The following is a 19,521-nucleotide window of genomic DNA, read 5'->3' as shown; positions in this document are numbered from 1 at the left end:
GGCATGCCTCTCGAAATGTGTGCAACCCTGGTGACCCAACATATGACCTAAGTCACAGTTTGCTCAGGTATCAAACAGTTATTTCACTCAACAAAGTTGATTTTTAACCTCTTATTAACTGTTCTTCTTTCGGGATAGTTTGTTGATATTCTGTATCAACAAAGTTTGTTGATACAGAAAAGGGTTGAACTTAAATCAGTAGGTGATCTAATCAGTATTTCTTTCCCGCAGCGTATGTATGTGCAGATGGGACTTACGTAGCAACCTGATGCATGACCTTGGTGGAAGTGTCTTTTAGCGTGTCCTTGAGGTTGTCTTTGAAGTTACTGAAGAACTTTCCAGCTCCGCCCTTCACCATATCCAACAGTCCTCCGCCATAATTGGCATCCATATCTGGAGAAAGAAAAGGTTAAGCAAATCAGTATCCAAAACTAAAAGAAAGTTACAGGTTTCACAAAAACATGGCATTTACCATGAGGCGCCTTCACTTTCAGTAGCTTAGATTTGTTTGGAAAATTGATATAGTCGTAAATATAACCACATTTTACCATTCAGTTAAATCTATCTGCCTTTAAAAAGCATTGGACACTAGCAAAATACATACTCATGATAAAATCACAAACACTTTTAAAGGTGAAATTTCAAGTGTTGGTTTGATATTTATATGAGTAATAAATGGGGTGTAAAAAAGTAGTTTGTGGTAGGGTTGTACGGTATACCAGTACTAATAAAGTACCATAATACTAATTCATTAAAATCGGTACTATACTACCTTTGAAAAATAACGGTACCGTTCTTTCATCCGAATGCCGCTGTGCGACAGTAACTACAGAACCGAGGCGCATACAAACAATAAAATCTTGGAAAGGAAGAATGGCAAAAAAACACATTTCTACTGATAAGGGTACATGAAGCGTTATATGGAGGTATTTAGGCTTTGAAACTATCAATAGAAGTAACGCTTTAAACAGGGAGGCGCAACTCTGCAAGGTGGAGATTAGTATTACCACCTTTGCTTAAAACGTAGGTAAACATTTAAATAATAAGCATTCAAATCTGCACAAGGAGTTATAAAGAGCGACAGGTAATAATGTTGGCCATAGTCGAGGAGCACAGGGCAGACGGTATAGTTCGGTTGGTAGAGCAGCCGTGCCAACAACTCGAGGGTTCCAGGTTCGATCCCCGCTTCCGCCATCCTAGTCACTGCCGTTGTGTCCTTGGGCAAGACACTTTACCCACCTGCTCCCGGTGCCACCCACACTGGTTTAAATGTAACTTAGACATTGGGTTTCACTATGTAAAGCGCTTTGAGTCACTAGAGAAAAACGCTATATAAATATAATTCACTTCACTTCACTTCCTTCCAGGGCGGATGTTTTCGTCAGGGGTAACACCCTTCTCTTTACCCGGCAATGAGTCTACTAAGTTCCGCTTTCCGGTTATAATTCGAGGCCTGCGATTCAAGACAATCTGGTTGCTATCATTAGTTTTGCAGGACACAACCAGACTCGTTCATCACTCTACTGCACAGTGCACACGCTACCTCTCTCTGTCTTTACTGCCCCACTCACTCACTGACGTCACTCAGCCAACACGTTGCCATTCTCGCAAACACACTTACACTACTCTCATGAGTTAACCAGCGCCCCTGTTATGCACATGTACCGTAATTTTCGGACTATAAGTCGCAGTTTTTTTTATAGTTTGGCCGGGGGTGCGACTTATACTCAGGAGCGACTTATGTGTGAAATTATTAACACGTTACCGTAAAATATCAAATAATATTATTTAGCTCATTCACGTAAGAGACTAGACGTATAAGATTTCATTGGATTTAGCAATTAGGAGTGACAGATTGTTTGGTAAACGTATAGCCTGTTCTATAAGTTATAGTTATTTGAATGACTCTTACCATAATATGTTACGTTAACATACCAGGCACCTTCTCAGTTGGTTATTTATGCGTCATATAACGTACACTTATTCAGCCTGTTGTTCACTATTCTTTAAAGTGTCTATTCTTGGTGTTGGGTTTTATCAAATAAATTTCCTCAAAAAATGCGACTTATACATGTTTTTTTCCTTCTTTATTATGCACTTTCGGCAGGTGCGACTTATACTCCGAAAAATACGGTAGATACGTTGACATGTATACTTGGCTGGCTTAGCAAAGTTAAAACCGCCCAATTCGCGTCAACGAATGTAAGTGAAATAACTACACCGGTCCATCCATTTACTACCTGCTTGTCCTTAACGGGGTCACGGGGGTGTGGGGCCCTGGAGCCTATCTCAGCTGTTTTCGGGCGGAAGGCGGGGGTACATTTTGTAATAAATTCCTACAAATTGTGTTTTATCTTGGCTGTGTACACTTATCCATAGTTGTGTTTTTAGTACTTACTAATAATTGCATTTTTCTTAAAGCACAGGCCTGGATCGGATCTGTTGGTTTTTGACTTTCTACTGTTCACACTGATGTAAAACAGTCTGATACATGAAAAAATAGGAAATGATTAGCAGTATGAACATAGCCATAGACTTTTGGGAGGCAACAGCTAATCAAGCTTTCTCGTCTTTGAATGTTACGAGTTGTGTGTACTTTATTGTGAAACCTGAAATTGTACAACAGATGTGTTTTGTGTTTGTAGTCTACCAGAAATGTCTTTGCTTCTTTCTACTGGCTGCTCCTAGTCGAGGACTGGACAGCAACCAAAGGTCACTTTAGAGCACAGCATTTGTGGTCAAAACAACAACATGCAACTGCAAACTAAACAGAAACAAATTAAGCGCTTTTCTTTAAGCAAGATTCAAAGCTTATTTTGCAAAATACGTTTTATCATCACACACGTTGTCTATCAAGTGAATTGTGCTTTTGGTCCGGTATACTTCACGCTACACAGGTGAACGACTATTAGAGGGAGACACTCACATTTACTCATGCATGCAGACAGACCCAGCTCACATTACTGCACATACACAGACACACAAACCGATGGGTGGGTTAAGTGTATTTTCTGCTCAGGAAGCCATTCAGTCTACATTGTATCTTTGCGCAGGGATTTCATTTGTACCAGATTCTGAAGGAGCAGTTGCACAGTTTGCTGTGTGTACAAGTCATAACACTTCACAAGCAGAAGCCATGCCCATGCAAGCCATTTTGGAAATTAGCTGACAGAATATCTATTAAGAAGAGTGTGCAGCAGAGATGTAGGCCTAAGACACAGATGTAGACATTTACATAAAGGACAAACTCTCATCTTTTTACTACAAATTAAAGCTTTCTCAGATTTTTCTATCGGTCAGAAAAGTTCAAGGACTGTTAATACCATTCTTCAAAATGAGGGGCATCATCTATTGCGATTTCTTGACACAATCAACCCGCACGTCTCCAAAACAAAATCATGCGTCCTTTGCTTCATTCAGATTGACAAGAAGAGGCGACAGTTGCGGCAGGACGACTCATGGCTGCGTCACCATGACAACGAAAAAAACATCCAGACCATCACCATCCCGACCTGGCGAGGACTGATTTCAAAAAAGTCATCTCGGACAGGAGGTCTTAACCTTTTTGGCCTTGGGGCATGACTTTTCCACTCAAATATTGACACTGAATTAGTAATCTTACTCTTGGTTTTAATCATATTCAATAATTATATCTAACCTACTAAATATACAGCAAACAAAGGGATTCATCAATAACTGACAAAAAAAAAGCTTCACCACTTGAGTCATATTTTTGACGCTTGAGAAACTTGAGTTTATTTGCAGACTTCTTCTTTTTCTTTGAGATTGTCATTATTGCCTAAAGTGGTGGAAAAGTGTATTACAACTGAGAATCCATGTGGCCCATACAGACCACAGCTGAGAAACATATATATTTCGGCGGCCCTTTAGGGGGCGCTCGCAGCCCAACAATGGGCCCTACGGTTAAGAAACACTGATATCAGGCGGGGGTGGCGACTTGTCCGGGGTGTACCCCGCCTTCCGCCCAATTGTATCTGAGATAGGCACCAGCACCCCCCGCGACCGCAAAGGGAATAAGCGGTAGAAAATTGATGGATGGATGGATGATCTCGGGCGATTTAAAGATGTAAAATACTTTAAGTTGGCCGTGAAAATGGAGCTGCGTAGGTCTCCAGAAAGTTTCCATCATAAAGTGCACAAATGAAGGATGCAGAGAAGGCTAGGGAAGTGTGTTAAGACTCCAGGAGGACAACTTTTCAAAGAAAACAATTTGGATTTGAAACATTTCATCAGTGACACTGGCCAAGAAACTTTTCTGCCAGAACTTGTACATAAAGAGAGCTAAGGGTTAACTAGCCAATGCCTATAAAAAAAAAAAAGAACTTGCCCAAAAGAAATACATTCTGTTTGCACTTTCATACTTAGTGACAACCATTGCTTGCATCAAAATCTGTTTCTCCAGATTCAGATACCAAATCATAACATCTTAAAGATTAGCATGATGCTGTGTGAGAGTACATTTAAGCTCACTCACAAGTTAAAAAACAAATAATGACAGTGTGCTTTGCCTTGTTAAGTCAAGGACCACAGTGACGTCAACATTTTGACACAAATACAATTATAACATAATTTACCCTTTGCAAATAAATTTGTTTTACATTATTGCTGTCAAACGATTACATGTTTTAATAAAATGAACTACACTTTCTGTTTGGTATTAATTGTGATTAAGCACAGTCAATTACATGCATGCATAATTTCAAATAACTTCAAAAATACCTTAATATTTAAACACATATGTAATGTTATTGTCAGAATGTCATACACAAATGTTTATTAAATGTGTTACGTAAATGCACTACATTTATTTATTCAAAAGTTGTTAATAGCTTTATCTAAAGTACCATCAAGGTGCATTTTGAAGTAAATTATGCACTTTCAGGAAACCATTTGTGGTTAAGGTAAAGGAGCATGTGCAGTAAAAATAAATTGCACAATTAGGGTCTGATTTACTAAGATCCAAATACCATGCCCTAAACAGTGTGTGCAAGCAATAAAATTGCATGTACTATTCAAAGGTGTGTTGCGTCGGATTTTCCTAAGACTGCATGCGCAATTGAGAAGTGGGGCAGACCACCTTATTTAAATGAGATTTTTGCGTGTATTATACAGGGCTTTCACTACGGAAACACTATCATTTACTGCGCAATGTGCACATTCATCTTATTATGATCCAACCTGTGGCGTTTTGCTATGTTTTCAAACATGTACTACTTTCTTGAGGCATTTTAAAAGAAGTCCTGCTGTGCATCTACATTGTATTTTTGTTTTTTTGCACACAATGGTGCGCTCATGGGAGAGGCTGTGGCACTAACTCCAAATGTGAAAAAGAAAATGCACAATGAAATATTTTTTTTTTTTCACATTAGAAATATGTTAATATTTCCACTAGGTGAAAAAAGTAACGTAATTTTAGAGCAGACACAAAACAAATCAATCAACCTCTTAAGTCATCCAGCAGCTGTAAAATTATATTGCTGAATAGACAATATATATATATATATATATATATATATATATATATATATATATATATATATATATATATTTGTTTTGTTTTTTTGACAGTCCATATATCAGAGCTATTCAACTGCATAATGAAGAGAGCCACAGTTTCAAAAGCCCAAGGGCTTAGGAGCCCTATATCGAAATGTGGATGCTTTGTCAGAAAGAGTCTCTGCAGGTTATATTCCTATGAGACCGTGTTTACTTAATTACAAAACAAACACATATATATCGGTATAGCTCGGTTGGTAGACTGGCCGTGCCAGCAACTTGAGGGTTCCAGGTTTGATCCCCGCTTCTGCCATCCTAGTTACTGCCGTTTTGTCCTTGGGCAAGACACTTTACCCACCTGCTCCCAGTGCCACCCACACTGGTTCAAATGTAACTTAGATAATGGGTTTCACTATGTAAAGTGCTTTGAGTTACTAGAGAAAAGCGCTATATAAATATAATTCACTTCACTTCACATCGGCTTTCACACTGCACTGTCAATTAAAGGCCTACTGAAACCCACTACTACAGACCACACAGTCTGATAGTTTATATATCAATGTTGAAATATTAACATTGCAACACATGCCAATACGGCCTTTTTAGTTTACTAAATTGCAATTTTAAATTTCCCGCGAGTGTCTTGTTGAAAACGTCGCGGAATGATGACGCGTACGAGTGACGTCACGGACTGTCAGGAAATATTAGCAGCTGCAGCACTCGCGGCTAAAAGTCGTCTGCTTTAACCGCATAATTCCACTGTATTTTGGACATCTGTGTTGCTGAATCTTTTGCGATTTGTTCATTTAATAATGGAGACTATAAAGAACAATGCTGTTGGTGGAAAGCGGTGGATTGCAGCTGTCTTTAGCACTGAAACACAGCCGGTGTTTCTTTGTTTGTTGTGAAGCTTTAACACAGACCGGTCAAGCGAACATGTTTTCTCTACGTCAACCAGCATGTTTTTGGATGGGGAAATTGTCATATATATCTTACCGGAGAAATCATTGGATTATTCGTCGTCCTGCAGCAGCTGTTTAAAAGGCAGCAGTGAGCTTGGCTCCTCGGCTTCTCTCTGAGACACTTTGTGTTCACCGCAGCCATCCGACCTCGAGGTATGTCTTTACAATCTTTAAAATCTCACTAAAACACTATTAAAACAATAAGCAGATAAGGGATCTTCCAGAATTATACTAGTATATGTGTCTAATTACATCTGAAACGCTCACACTGCCGCCGCCCGGAGCCGTCGCTTTTTTTTTCTTTTTTTCCAGTTCTTCACTATCAATATCCTAATTCACGAATCTTTCACCCTCGCTCATATTAATGGGGAAATTGTCGCTTTCTCGGTCCGAATTGCTCTTACTGCTGGTGGCTCCCATTATAAACAATGTGAATATGTGTGGAGCCCTGCAACTCGTGACGTCACGCGCACATACTTCCGGCAAAGGCAGGGCTTTTCTATTAGCGACCAAAAGTTGCGAACTTTATTGCCGATGTTCTCTACTAAATCCTTTCAGCAAAAATATGGCGATATCGCAAAATGATCAAGTATGACACATAGAATGGACCTGCTATTCCCGTTTGAATAAGAAAATCTCATTTCAGTAGGCCTTTAATTAATTATTCTGCCCTCGCTACTCGTTTCCAGTGTGTACAGATAGTTAACAGCATGAAGAAACAGAAGCTCCAGAAGTTTTGTTTAGGACTGATGTTTCTCCTTCCTTAGTTGTATTTCTTTACACTTCTACCTTAATTTAGATTTGTATGACTGAAATATAAACATTAAATTAACATTACAAAACTATAATGTCCATTGAGTATTTTACATAATTAAAACAGAAAGTTTAGTGTTAATACATTCACACAATAAAATACAGATGTTTACACATATACAAATTAGACAACATCCACATCAAACATTGGACACGTGGCTCATCCCAATTAAACCTATGATGTAGTTTTATCACCCTCTACTGGTCACATGTAAAAATGGTCAAAAGTTTGCACTAACTTTTCAGACGTGCTAAATAAATAGCGTTCGCAGTTGAGTTGTATTCTTAATAAATCAAACTGCGTGTGCTGAATGACTCTCCCAGTAATATAGATCAGCATATATCCTGCATATTCATGAAGACAAACACGGTAAATGGATCGTGCCCCTTATTTTGCTGACCAAAGAGACGCAATCCTCTGTGGACATGTTTATTAGATCAGCTTTGCATGTGGTATCACTTTGCATGTGCTTTATTACACGCAAACCTTTATTAGATTAGGTCGGGGTCAGCAACCTGCGGCTCTCGAGCCGCATGCGGCTTTTTAGTGCCGCCATAGTGGGTCCCTAAATCATTTTTAAAAAATAATTGAAAAAAGAAAAAGATAAAGAATTTTTTTTTTATTTATTTAGTATGTTTTTTGTTTGAGGACAAACATGACACAAACGTTACCAATTGTTAGAAAACCCACCGTTTAATATGTGTGTGTGTATGCTTCACTGATGAGAGTTTTTGGTGAACATCGTTTTGTCCTACTCATTTCGGCAGTTCTTGAACTCACCATAGTGTGGACTGTGATGCAACAGTTTGTTTACATGTAAAATCTTTCACTCCTTATTTGTCTCATTTTGTCCACCAAACCTTCTATGCTGTGCCTGAATGCATGAAGGTGAGCTTCGTTGATGTTATTGACTTGTTGGAATGCCAATCAGGCATATCTGGTCAGTGCAGGACTGCAACCTAATCAATGCTAAAATGTTAAATAGGCTATCTGTATTCACATATTGCATCATTATGCCTAATTTGTAGCTTTATTGGAGCTCATGTAATATCATTTACTTTGATCCTCTTTGTGTATAATTTAGTTTTGCATGTCTCATGACACATTATCTGTATGTAATATTGGCTGCATTGGAGATAGTTGTTTGTGTGCAATGTTGCTCCAGACCACAGCAAACATTATCTAGTTTGCCAAAGACTGTAATAAATCTACAAACCCCGTTTCCATATGAGTTGGGAAATTGTGTTAGATGTAAATATAATCAGAATACAATGATTTGCATATCCTTTTCAACCCATATTCAATTGAATGTACTACAAAGACAATATATTTGATGTTCAAACTCATAAACTTTTGGGTTTTTTTTTGCAAATAATAATTAACTTAGAATTTCATGGCTGCAACACGTGCCAAAGAAGTTGAGAAAGGGCATGTTCACCACTGTATTACATCACTTTTTTTTTTAACAACACTCAATAAACGTTTGTGAACTGAGGAAACTAATTGTTGTAGCTTTGAAAGTGGAATTCTTTCCCATTCTTGTTTTATGCAGAGTTTTAGTCATTGAACAGTCCGGGGTCTACACTGTCGTATATTATTCTTCATAATGCGCCACACATTTTCGATGGGAGACATTTCTGAACTGCAGGCGGGCCAGGAAAGTAACCGCACTTTTTTACTACAAAGCCACGCTGTTGTAACACGTGGCTTGGCATTGTTTTGCTGAAATAAGCAGGGGGGTCCATGATAACGTTGCTTGGATGACAACATATGTTGCTCCAAAACCTGCATGGACCATTCACCATTAATGGTGCCTTCACAGATGTGTGTAAGTTACCCATGCCTAGGGCACTAATACACCCCCATTCGATCACAGATGCTGGCCTTTGAACTTTGCGCCTATAACAATCCGGATGGTTATTTTCCTCTTTGTTCCGGAGGACACCACGCCCACAGTTTCCAAATATAATTTGAAATGTGGACTCGTCAGACCACAGAACACTTTTCCACTTTGCATCAGTCCATATTGGATGAGTTCAGGCCCAGAGAAGCCGGCGGCGTTCCTGGGTGTTGTTGATGAATGGCTTTCGCTTTGCATAGTAGAGTTTTAACTTGCACTTACAGATGTAGCGACCAACTTTAGTTACTGGAAGTGGTTTTATTAAGTGTTCCTGAGCCCATGTGGTGATATCCTTTACACACTGATGTCGGTTTTTGATGCAGTACCACCTGAGGGATCAAAAGTCCGTAATATCATTGCTTACATGCTGTGATTTCTCCAGATTCTCTGAAACTTTTGATGATTTTACGGACCGTAGATGGTAAAATCCCTAAATTCCTTGCAATAGCTCGTTGAGGAATGTTGTTCTAAAACCGTTCGACAATTTGCTTACAAATTGGTGATCCTCGCCCCATCCTTGTTTGTGAATTAATTAGCATTTCATGGAAGCTGCTTTTATACCCAATCATGTAGGGGTGTAACGGTACACAAAAATTTCGGTTCGGTACGTACCTCGGTTTAGAGGTCACGGTTCGGTTCATTTTCGGTACAGTAAGAAATCAACAAAATGTAAATGTTTTGGTTATTCATTTACCGAATTTGTAAACAATGGCTTTATCCTTTTAACATTGGGAACACTATAATAATTCTGCCCACGTTAATCCACATTAAACTGCCTCAAGTTGTTTCTTTGATTAAATAAAATGAAAAAACCTTTCTTCTACATATAAAAAGTTTAACATTAAACAGTTTCCACTGAAACTGTTTAATGTCAACTCATCATGCTTAATTTATTACAGCATTTGGGAAGCCTGTAGTTGACTTTTATTATGTAAATGTTGTATTTTTATCAACATGTGATAGCAGGGACCCTGCTATTCAAAACTAGGCTGCTACATTATTAATGAATAATGTAACTATTGCTGAAAAAATAGTACAATTGCAATAGGAGAGACTATTCATCCCTAAACACAATGGAGTTCAATGAAATAACAGACAGACAGGGCTATGCTGCCGCTAAAACAAGCACATGCACGCACGCACACACTTACACACACACACAGAAAAAATAGCTAACGTTACGCTAATTAGCCTTCATCTCAAGCCTATACTGTGAGCGAGCTGAGCTGCAGTTTAAGTTTCTAGAAGGTCAACGGGCTCATAGTGATGTTTGTAATAGTTGTGACTGGGAAGTGTTTCGTATAATTTGGGTAGAGTCCGCTCCTCCCCTGCTAGACGAATATCTGCTTGACTCTAAAGCATGGACTACATCGTTCTGAAGTCTGAATACGCACTGCTGATTGGCTGTTACATCACTCTGAATACGCACTGCTGATTGGCCTTGTATGTAACCAATCAGTTGGTTGTGTGGGCGGGACAATGAGGCAGAGACAGAGACAGAAAGCAAAGCAGCTTGTGAAGATTTCTGCTTCCGAACTTGTTCGGTACGCCCGCGTGCCGAACCGAAACCCCCGTACCGAAACGGTTCGATACAAATACACATACCGTTACACCCCTACAATCATGGCACCCACCTGTTCCCAATTAGCCTGCACACCTGTGGGATGTTCCAAATAAGTGTTTGATGAGCATTCCTCAACTTTATCAGTATTTATTGCCATCTCCACCAACTTCTTTGTCACGTGTTGCTGGCATCACATTCTAAAGTTAATGATTATTTGCAAAAAAAAACAATGTTTATCAGTTTGAACATCAAATAGATAGATAGATAGATAGATAGATAGATAGTACTTTATTGATTCCTTCAGGAGAGTTCCTTTAGGAAAATATGTTGTCTTTGTAGCATATTCAACTGAATATGGGTTGAAAATTATTTGCAAATCATTGTATTCCATTTATTTTTACATTTAAGACAATTTTCCAACTCATATGGAAACGGGGTTTGTATTAAAAGAAGACAGCCGGTTGAACACACACATCTATACCTTTGGCCATTGAAAGCCAGTAATTTTCAGGAGTTATCTTACCTTCTGAGTAGCCTCTGATTTACTATTTCAGTCTAATGTTGTAAAAATATGTAGAATAAATATTAAAATTTCAACATTTCTGTCAACGAAGATTTGCTTCAGCCTGCGACACAGTCTTTTTGATCGTAGGATGTTATAGCTAACATTGACACTTAAATCATGCGTTGCCTTTATTCTAACACTTATATACAGTTTTTTTTACTTTTTGCGGCTCCAGACAAATTTGTTTTTTTGTATTATTGGTCCAATATGGCTCCTTCAACATTTTTGGTTGCCGACCCCTGGATTAGGCCCTAAATTTTTGTTTAGACATGATTAATACAGGGCTTCACGGTGGCAGAGGGGTTAGTGCGTCTGCCTCACAATACGAAGGTCCTGCAGTCCTGGGTTCAAATCCAGGCTTGGGATCTTTCTGTGTGGAGTTTGCATGTTCTCCCCGTGAACGCGTGGGTTCCCTCCGGGTACTCCGGCTTCCTCCCACTTCCAAAGACATGCACCTGGGGATAGGTTGATTGGCAACACTAAATTGGCCCTAGTGTGTGAATGTTGTCTGTCTAGCTGTGTTGGCCCTGTGATGAGGTGGCGACTTGTCCAGGGTGTACCCTGCCTTCCGCCCGATTGTAGCTGAGATAGGCGCCAGCGCCCCCCGCGACCCCAAAAAAGGGAACAAGCGGTAGAAAATGGATGGATGGATGATTAATACAATAATGTATTGTGATTAATCGCATGAGTTAAAATGTTAACTTTCACCATTAGATCTGACAATCTCTGTTCCAGTCCATCCAAGCCATGTTCCTCCACATCACACCCATCTAATCGTTCCTTTGCCAGATTGTAGTATTTTGTGCACTGGGCCACATGTGCTGAAAAGGAAAAGGGCCTGGTCCAAACTGCCCTCACACTGTTAAAAGGATAGAATTGCCCCAATTGTCTGCATACCGTATCTCCCTGTGTAGTCCAGATGGATGCGGCAATATGTGGTGTTCACACTAAGTACAGCCTGTTTGGTAAGCCTGGCTAGCACGACAGACATCTGACACCAAGAAGATCCCCCCCACCCCCACTCATGTCAGTCCCGATCCGACAACCTCGTTCATTGTGCGCCTTGTGCTCCACATGAACATTCATCCAAGAACACAGGCTGACTCCACTGCAAGGTTTTTACGCCTGACAGAACTAGTCACATCTCACATGGTAGAATATTATTTTGGAAGGTTCTTTGAGTTAGTTGTATTGTGTCAAGTTCTGATCTAAAATCATTTTTGAAATATCGCATATACTACATTCTCGATTTATGAACCACAGACCGAATAAAAATATGCTGTGTATTACAAACCTTGTCTTAGTGTAAAAACGTTTCATCCATCAATTCGTACCATGAATTGACTAACATGGACCCCGACTTTAACAAGTTGAAAAACTTATTCGGGTGTTACCATTTAGTGGTCAATTGTACGGAATATGTACTGAACTGTGCAATCTACTAATAAAAGTATCAATCAATCAATCATTTTGTGCTCGGCAGCACATCCATTGTGAGCGAGCTTATCGATCTACGGTACTTATTCAGCCAGAATAGCAGTTCTGCTCCTAGCTACTGTGCTAAGTGATCCTTAGTGTGCCTTTTAAGTGTTAAATAGCATTTTTACAATTTTTTTCTAGTTTTCCTCGCTCAATGAGTGTAAAGAAAGCAATGCACAAGCAATGTGTGATTTGAAAAATTCCGCATCCACAGCTTTGTCGACACTGCTTTCCTACTCTCCCTTTCTTCAGCTGCAAGCAAAGAAAATAAACCAACAATAAGGTAGATTGTATTTTTTAATTCCTAATCATTGTAGCCACCTGGCTTTTAAAGTTGAGGATTGTTGTGATTTCAAACTGAGAGCACCACGGAGCTAGTGACAGTGTGTGTGCATGTCGGCAGTTGTTTTACGTTTGTTATTAAATAGAAAGTTTGTCCATCTCCCATTTGTTATGTTTGTTTACTATACAGTACTGAATATCACTTAATGTTGTGTTCAAAGTGTACAAACTTTTACCAAATTATGGACTTTTGTCGACGCTGGAAGATATTGTTTATATTTACATTGTTTCGTATGGAGAAGTTTGCTTCGATATACAAGCTTCTCTATTAACGAACCCTGCTCGAAAACCTGTTAAGTTTATAAATCGAAGTTCCAGATGATGTTGGATATACAGATCATACAAACCCTTTATTTATTGAATCAATAATATTGAAATTCAACAATGTGGTGCATTTGCAAACTGCTAAAATTATGTACAAAGCAAACTACAACCTGCTACCCAAGAATGTACAACAGTTTTTCTCGACAAAAGAGGAGAAATATAACCTTGGAGGAAAATCAAATGTAAAACATTTGCATGCATGTACAAAACTTAAAACCTTTAGCATATCTGTATGTGGAATTAAATTATGGAACGGATTACCCAAAGAAATCAAACAAAGCACCAATATGATTCAGTTTAAGAGACTGTTCAAACTACAAGTGTTCACAAAGTACACATAACAATAATTATGATGAACATCTTGAACCCTTTTTTTCTTTTGAGATAAAGATTGTTTAAATTACAGTCCAGACAACAGAACTTTCCTCCGGAAGGTCTTATCTTTGTCCATGTAATGTCCGATGAAACAAAAATTTTGCTGTTTGGCCACAATACCCAGCAATTGGTTTGGAGGACAAAAGTTGAGGCCTTTAATCCCAAAAACACCAATCCCTACCGTCAAGCATGGTGGCAGTAGTATTATGCTCTGAGCCTGTTTTGCTGCCAATGGAACTGGTGCTTTACAGAGAGTAAATGGGACAATGAAAAAGGAGGATTACCTCCAAATTTTTCAGGACAACCTAAAATCATCAGCTCGGAGGTTGGGTCTTGGGAGTAGTTGGGTGTTCCATCAGGACAATGACCCCAAACACACGTCAAAAGTGGTAAAGGAATGGCTAAATCAGGCTAGAATTAAGGTTTTAGAATGGCCTTCCCGAAGTCCTGACTTAAACGTGTGGACAATGCTGAAGAAACAAGTGCATGTCAGAAAACCAAGAAATTTAGCTGAAGTGCACCAATTTTATAAAGAGGAGTGGTCAAATATTAAACAAGAAGCTTGTCAGAAGCTTGTGGATGGCTACCAAAAGCGCTTTATTGCAGTGAAAAATGCCAAGGGACATGTAACCAAATATTAACATTGCTGTATGTATACTTTTGACCCAGCAGATTTGGTCACATTTTCAGTCGACCCATAATACACACATAAAATAACCAAACTTCTTGAACGTTTTTGTGACCAAAAAGTATGTGCTCCAATCACTCTATCACAAAAAATAAGAGTTGTAGAAATGATTGGAAACTCATTATGACATTATGACATGTTCTTTACAAGTGTATGTAAACTTTTGACCACGACTGTATGTATTTAATATTTGTTTACTATGGTATATTATTCATTTGTAATTTATGTATTCACTGTTCTGTTACAGAGAACAAGGAAATGGGATAAAATTGTTATGGAATGAAAAGTGGTAGGATTAAATAAGCTCTGCTTCTTCCTACTCATTTTTGGACGTGCTGTAATGAAACTACTGGAATTATGTGACGCATTACATTGTATCGTATGCATGTTCGACATAAACTGAAACTGAACTCTATACCCTTTTGCAAAAGGATAGTTTTAGTGTATCTGTTTCATTTTTATAAATATATATGGATGTCATTGACATTATATTCAAGAATCAAAGATAGCACGTGTCCTAATGAGATGAACATTTTCTTAAAATAACGTACTGATTACATTTTATTCATTGGACTTGTCCCGATGACGATTGATTAATAATATGTATAATGTTGGTGGGACATACTTAAAAATTATACAACAATATAAATACTATAATACTTTATATAATTTGTATTGTCTCATTATTAGGACATGAGTGCAATATTGAAACGTGCAAGTTTATACCATCATCATGTATCTTTTGATGTTTACTACATACCCTGTATCCATATGAGTTTGGAAATTGGGTTAGATGTAAATATAAATGGAATACAATGATTTGCAAATCATTTTCAACCCATATTCAGTTGAGTATGCTACAAAGACAACATATTTGATGTTAAAACTGATTTAAAAAAAAGTTTTTGCAAATAATCATTAACTTTAGAATTTAATGCCAGCAACACATGACAAAAAGTTGGGAAAGGTGGCAGTAAACTCTGACAACATTGCGGAATGCTCATCAAACCCACAGGTGTGGAGGCTAATTGGGAACAGGTGGGTGCCATGAATGGGTGTAAAAGCAGCTTCCATGAAATGCTAAGTCATTCACAAACAAGGATGGGGTGAGGGTCACCACTTTGTAAGCAAATTGTCAAACAGTTTTAGAACAACATTTCTCAACGAGCTATTGCAAAGAATTTAGTGATTTTACCTTCTACGGTCCGTAAAATCATCAAAAGGTTCAGAGAATCTGGAGAAATCACTGCACGTAAGCGATGATATTACGGACCTTTGATCCCTCAGGCGGTACTGCATCAAAAACTGACATCAGTGTGTAAATGATATCACCACATGGGCTCAGGAACACTTCATAAAACCACTGTCAGTAACTACAGTTGGTTGCTACATCTGTAAGTGCAAGATAAAACTATACTAAGCAAAGCAAAAGCCATTTATCAACAACACCCAGGAACGCCGCCGGCTTCGCTGGGCCTGAGCGCATCTAAGATGGACTGATGCAAAGTGGAAAGGTGTTCTGTGGTCTGACGAGTCCACATTTCAAATTACATTTGGAAACAGAGGACGTGGTGTCCTCCAGAACAAAGACAAAAATAACCATCCGAATTGTTATAGGCGCAAAGTTCAAAAGCCAGCATCTGTGATGGTATGGGGGTGCATTAGTGCCCAAGACATGGGTAACTTACACATTTGTGAAGGCACCATTGATGCTGAATGGTCCATACAGGTTTTGGAGCAACATATGTTGTCATCCAAGCAACGTTATCATGGACGCCTCTGCTTATTTAAGCAAAACAATGCCAAGCCACGTATTACAACAGCGTGGCTTTGTAGTAAAAGAGTGCGGGTACTTTCCTGGCCCGCCTGCAGTACTTTCCTGGCCCGCCTGCAGTCCAGACATGTCTCCCATCGAAAATGTGTGGCGCATTATGAAGCGTAAAATACGACAGCGTGGACCCCGGACTGTTGAACAACTAAAGCTGTATATCAAGCAAGAATGGTAAATAATTCCACTTTCAAAGCTTCAACAAATAGTTTCCTCATTTTCCAAACGTTTATTGAGTGTTGTTAAAAGAAAAGGTGATGTAACACAGTGGTGAACATGCCCTTTCCCAACTACTTTGGCATGTGTTACAGCCATGAAATTCGAAGTTAATTATTATTTGCAAAAAAAAAATAAAGTTTATGAGTTTAAACATCAAATATATTGTCTTTGTAGTGCATTCAATTGATTATGGGTTGAAAAGGATTTGCAAATCATTCCGTTTATATTTACTTCTAGCACAATTTCCCAACTCATATGGAAACGGGGTTTGCATGTGCATGGTCGTTGATACATGTGTGCACACATAAAGGGGGTACAGTAGGTGGGGCTTGGGGATGACTGGGAGCACTAGAAGGGATTTCACGGTCCCATCTGCCACCTTATGATGGACGACCACTAACCTGCTCCCCCGCCATGATGAGAGTGACCGGAAACTCTTACCTGAGCTGTCCATGGTGCTGCAGTCCTCCTCTCTCCTCTGCGGGCTCGCCTTCGGTCCGAGGGGAGCCGCTACCGGGCCTCCGAATGTGCTGCTTCCGCCTCCTCTTCCGCCGGTGCCGAAGCTATCTCTGCCGCTATCGACCAGCTGCAAAGATTCGTAGCCATCGTAACTGCTCTTTTTCTTGTAGGCGCCAAGCAAGCTCATCACCAAATGACATAAAATTGGGATTTTTTTATTTTTTTTTTAATTAATAGGACGTTGAGACCGATGTGACAGGCTGTGCCTTCGCCTCCACAGCCGCCGATACTTGTGCTACTGAAGCTAGATGTAACACATGTTCATGGAGGAGAAAATACTAACTCTCTCCCTCTCTCTAGCTGTCGCTCTCTTTCACACGCACACACTCCCTCTCTCTCTCTCTCTCTCTCTCTCTCTCTCGGTGCCGCAGTGATGTACTAGTCAGAGCCATTACAGGGCCGGCCCTAGGCTTCTTGTGGCCAGATTTATTTTAATACTAATACGTAAGGGCAGAGGTCTTCAGCCATGCGTCTTTAACAATGGAGCGAAGGACAGTGGACCCCCTATATATAAATATATACACACACACACATATACATATATATATATATATATATATATATATATATATATATATATATATATATATGTATATATATATATATATATATATATATATGTATATATATATACACACAGTGGGGCAAAAAAGTATTTAGTCAGCCACCGATTGTGCAAGTTCTCCCACTTAAAATGATGACAGAGGTCTGTAATTTTCATCATCCGTACACTTCAACTGCGAGAGACAGAATGTGAAAAAAATACAGAAATTCACCTTGTCCATCCTTCCATCCATTTCCTACCGCTTATCCCTTTTGGGGTCGTGGGGGGCGCTGGCGCTTATCTCAGCTACAATCGGGCGGAAGGCGGTGTACACCCTGGACAAGTCGCGACCTCATCGCAGGGCCAACACAGATAGACAGACAACATTCACACTCACATTCACACACTAGGGCCAATTTAGTGTTGCCAATCAACCTATCCCCAGGTGCATGTCTTTGGAAGTGGGAGGAAGCCGGAGTACCCGGAGGGAACCCATGCATTCACGGGGAAACCATGCAAACTCCACACAGAAAGATCCCGAGCCCGGATTTGAACCCAGGACTGCAGGACCTTCGTATTGTGAGGCAGACGCACTAACCCCTCTGCCACCGTGAAGAATTCACATTGTAGGAATTTCAAAAAAATATTTGTAAATTATGGTGGAAAATAAGTATTTGGTCAACCATTCAAAGCTCTCACTGATGGAAGGAGGTTTTGGCTCAAAATGTCACGATACATGGCCCCATTCATTCTTTCCTTAACACGCATCATCCGTCCTGTCCCCTTAGCAGAAAAAAAGCCCCAAAGCATGATGTTTCCACCCCCATGCTTCACAGTAGGTGTGGTGTTCTTGGGATGCAACTCAGTATTCTTCTTCCTCCAAACACGACGAGTTGAGGTTATACCAAAATGGATACATGGATGATACAGCAGAGGATTGGGAGAATGTCATGTGGCCAGATGAAACCAAAATGTAACTTTTTGGTATATATATATATATATATATATATATATATATATATATATAGCCCTGCGATGAGGTGGCGACTTGTCCAGGGTGTACCCCGCCTTCCGCCCGATTGTAGCTGAGATAGGCGCCAGCGCCCCCCGCGACCCCGAAAGGGAATAAGCGGTAGAAAATGGATGGATGGATATATATATATATATATATATATATATATGTATATATATATATATATACATATATATATATATATATATATATTTATATATATATATATGTACATATATATATACACACACACACACATACATTTATATATATACACACACACATATATACACACACACATATATAGAGACGCTATTATTCACTTGGATGACTGCCGGCAGTCAACCAGATACTAAATATTAGTGCGTGCTATGAAGCCAATGGCTTTGTCGCCTTCTACAACATGTACATTCTAATTGTCAGTCCAGCATCATGTTGTGTGTGGCTTCTGCGTCACAACGCACACGACTGCAAGGCATACTGGGTGACACAGAGTACACTAATGGTTGTGATACAAACAATTTTAACACTCTTAGTAATATGCGCCACGCTTTGAAGCCACACCAATTAAGAACGACAAACACATTTCGGGAGAATATCCTCACAGTAACACAACATAAACGCAACACAATAAATACCCATAATCCTTTGTATTCATGACACTTCCTGACTATTTTATATACCCCAAAAAAAGAACAATAGTGTCACAGTGGCTAAAACTTGCATCGCATCTCATAAGCTTGTCAACACACTGTGTCCAATATTTTCACAAAGATAAAATAAGTGATATTTTTGGTTCATTTAATAGTTAAAACAATCTAAATCATAGATCCCATATTCCAATACATGACTCATTATTATCTCAACTA

At 39.2% G+C, this 19,521-nt stretch overlaps 1 protein-coding gene across 11 annotated transcripts in view; it reads right to left on the bottom strand.

The window, feature by feature from the left end:
- dnajc6 (DnaJ (Hsp40) homolog, subfamily C, member 6) overlaps window positions 1–19,521 on the bottom strand; it is an 80,483-nt gene that overhangs the window by 42,981 nt on the left and 17,981 nt on the right. For 5 of the 11 annotated variants that reach the window (XM_061883706.1, XM_061883707.1, XM_061883708.1 and 2 more), the window contains 2 exons: window positions 17,019–17,163; window positions 258–393 (listed from right to left, as the gene is read on the bottom strand). In XM_061883706.1, coding sequence (XP_061739690.1) covers window positions 258–393; window positions 17,019–17,031 — 149 coding nt within the window. In that variant the 5' untranslated portion in view covers window positions 17,032–17,163. Of the gene's footprint in view, window positions 1–257; window positions 394–17,018; window positions 17,334–19,521 lie in introns of those variants that run through there. The other 6 variants (XM_061883704.1, XM_061883702.1, XM_061883703.1 and 3 more) reach the window with 2 other exon arrangements.

Source organism: Nerophis ophidion, linkage group LG22 (assembly GCF_033978795.1).
Source record: "Nerophis ophidion isolate RoL-2023_Sa linkage group LG22, RoL_Noph_v1.0, whole genome shotgun sequence".
In the NCBI taxonomy this organism is placed as follows: Eukaryota; Metazoa; Chordata; class Actinopteri; order Syngnathiformes; family Syngnathidae; genus Nerophis; species Nerophis ophidion.
The sequence above is the reverse complement of the archived record's forward strand: the minus strand, read 5'-3'. Positions and strand labels throughout refer to the sequence as shown.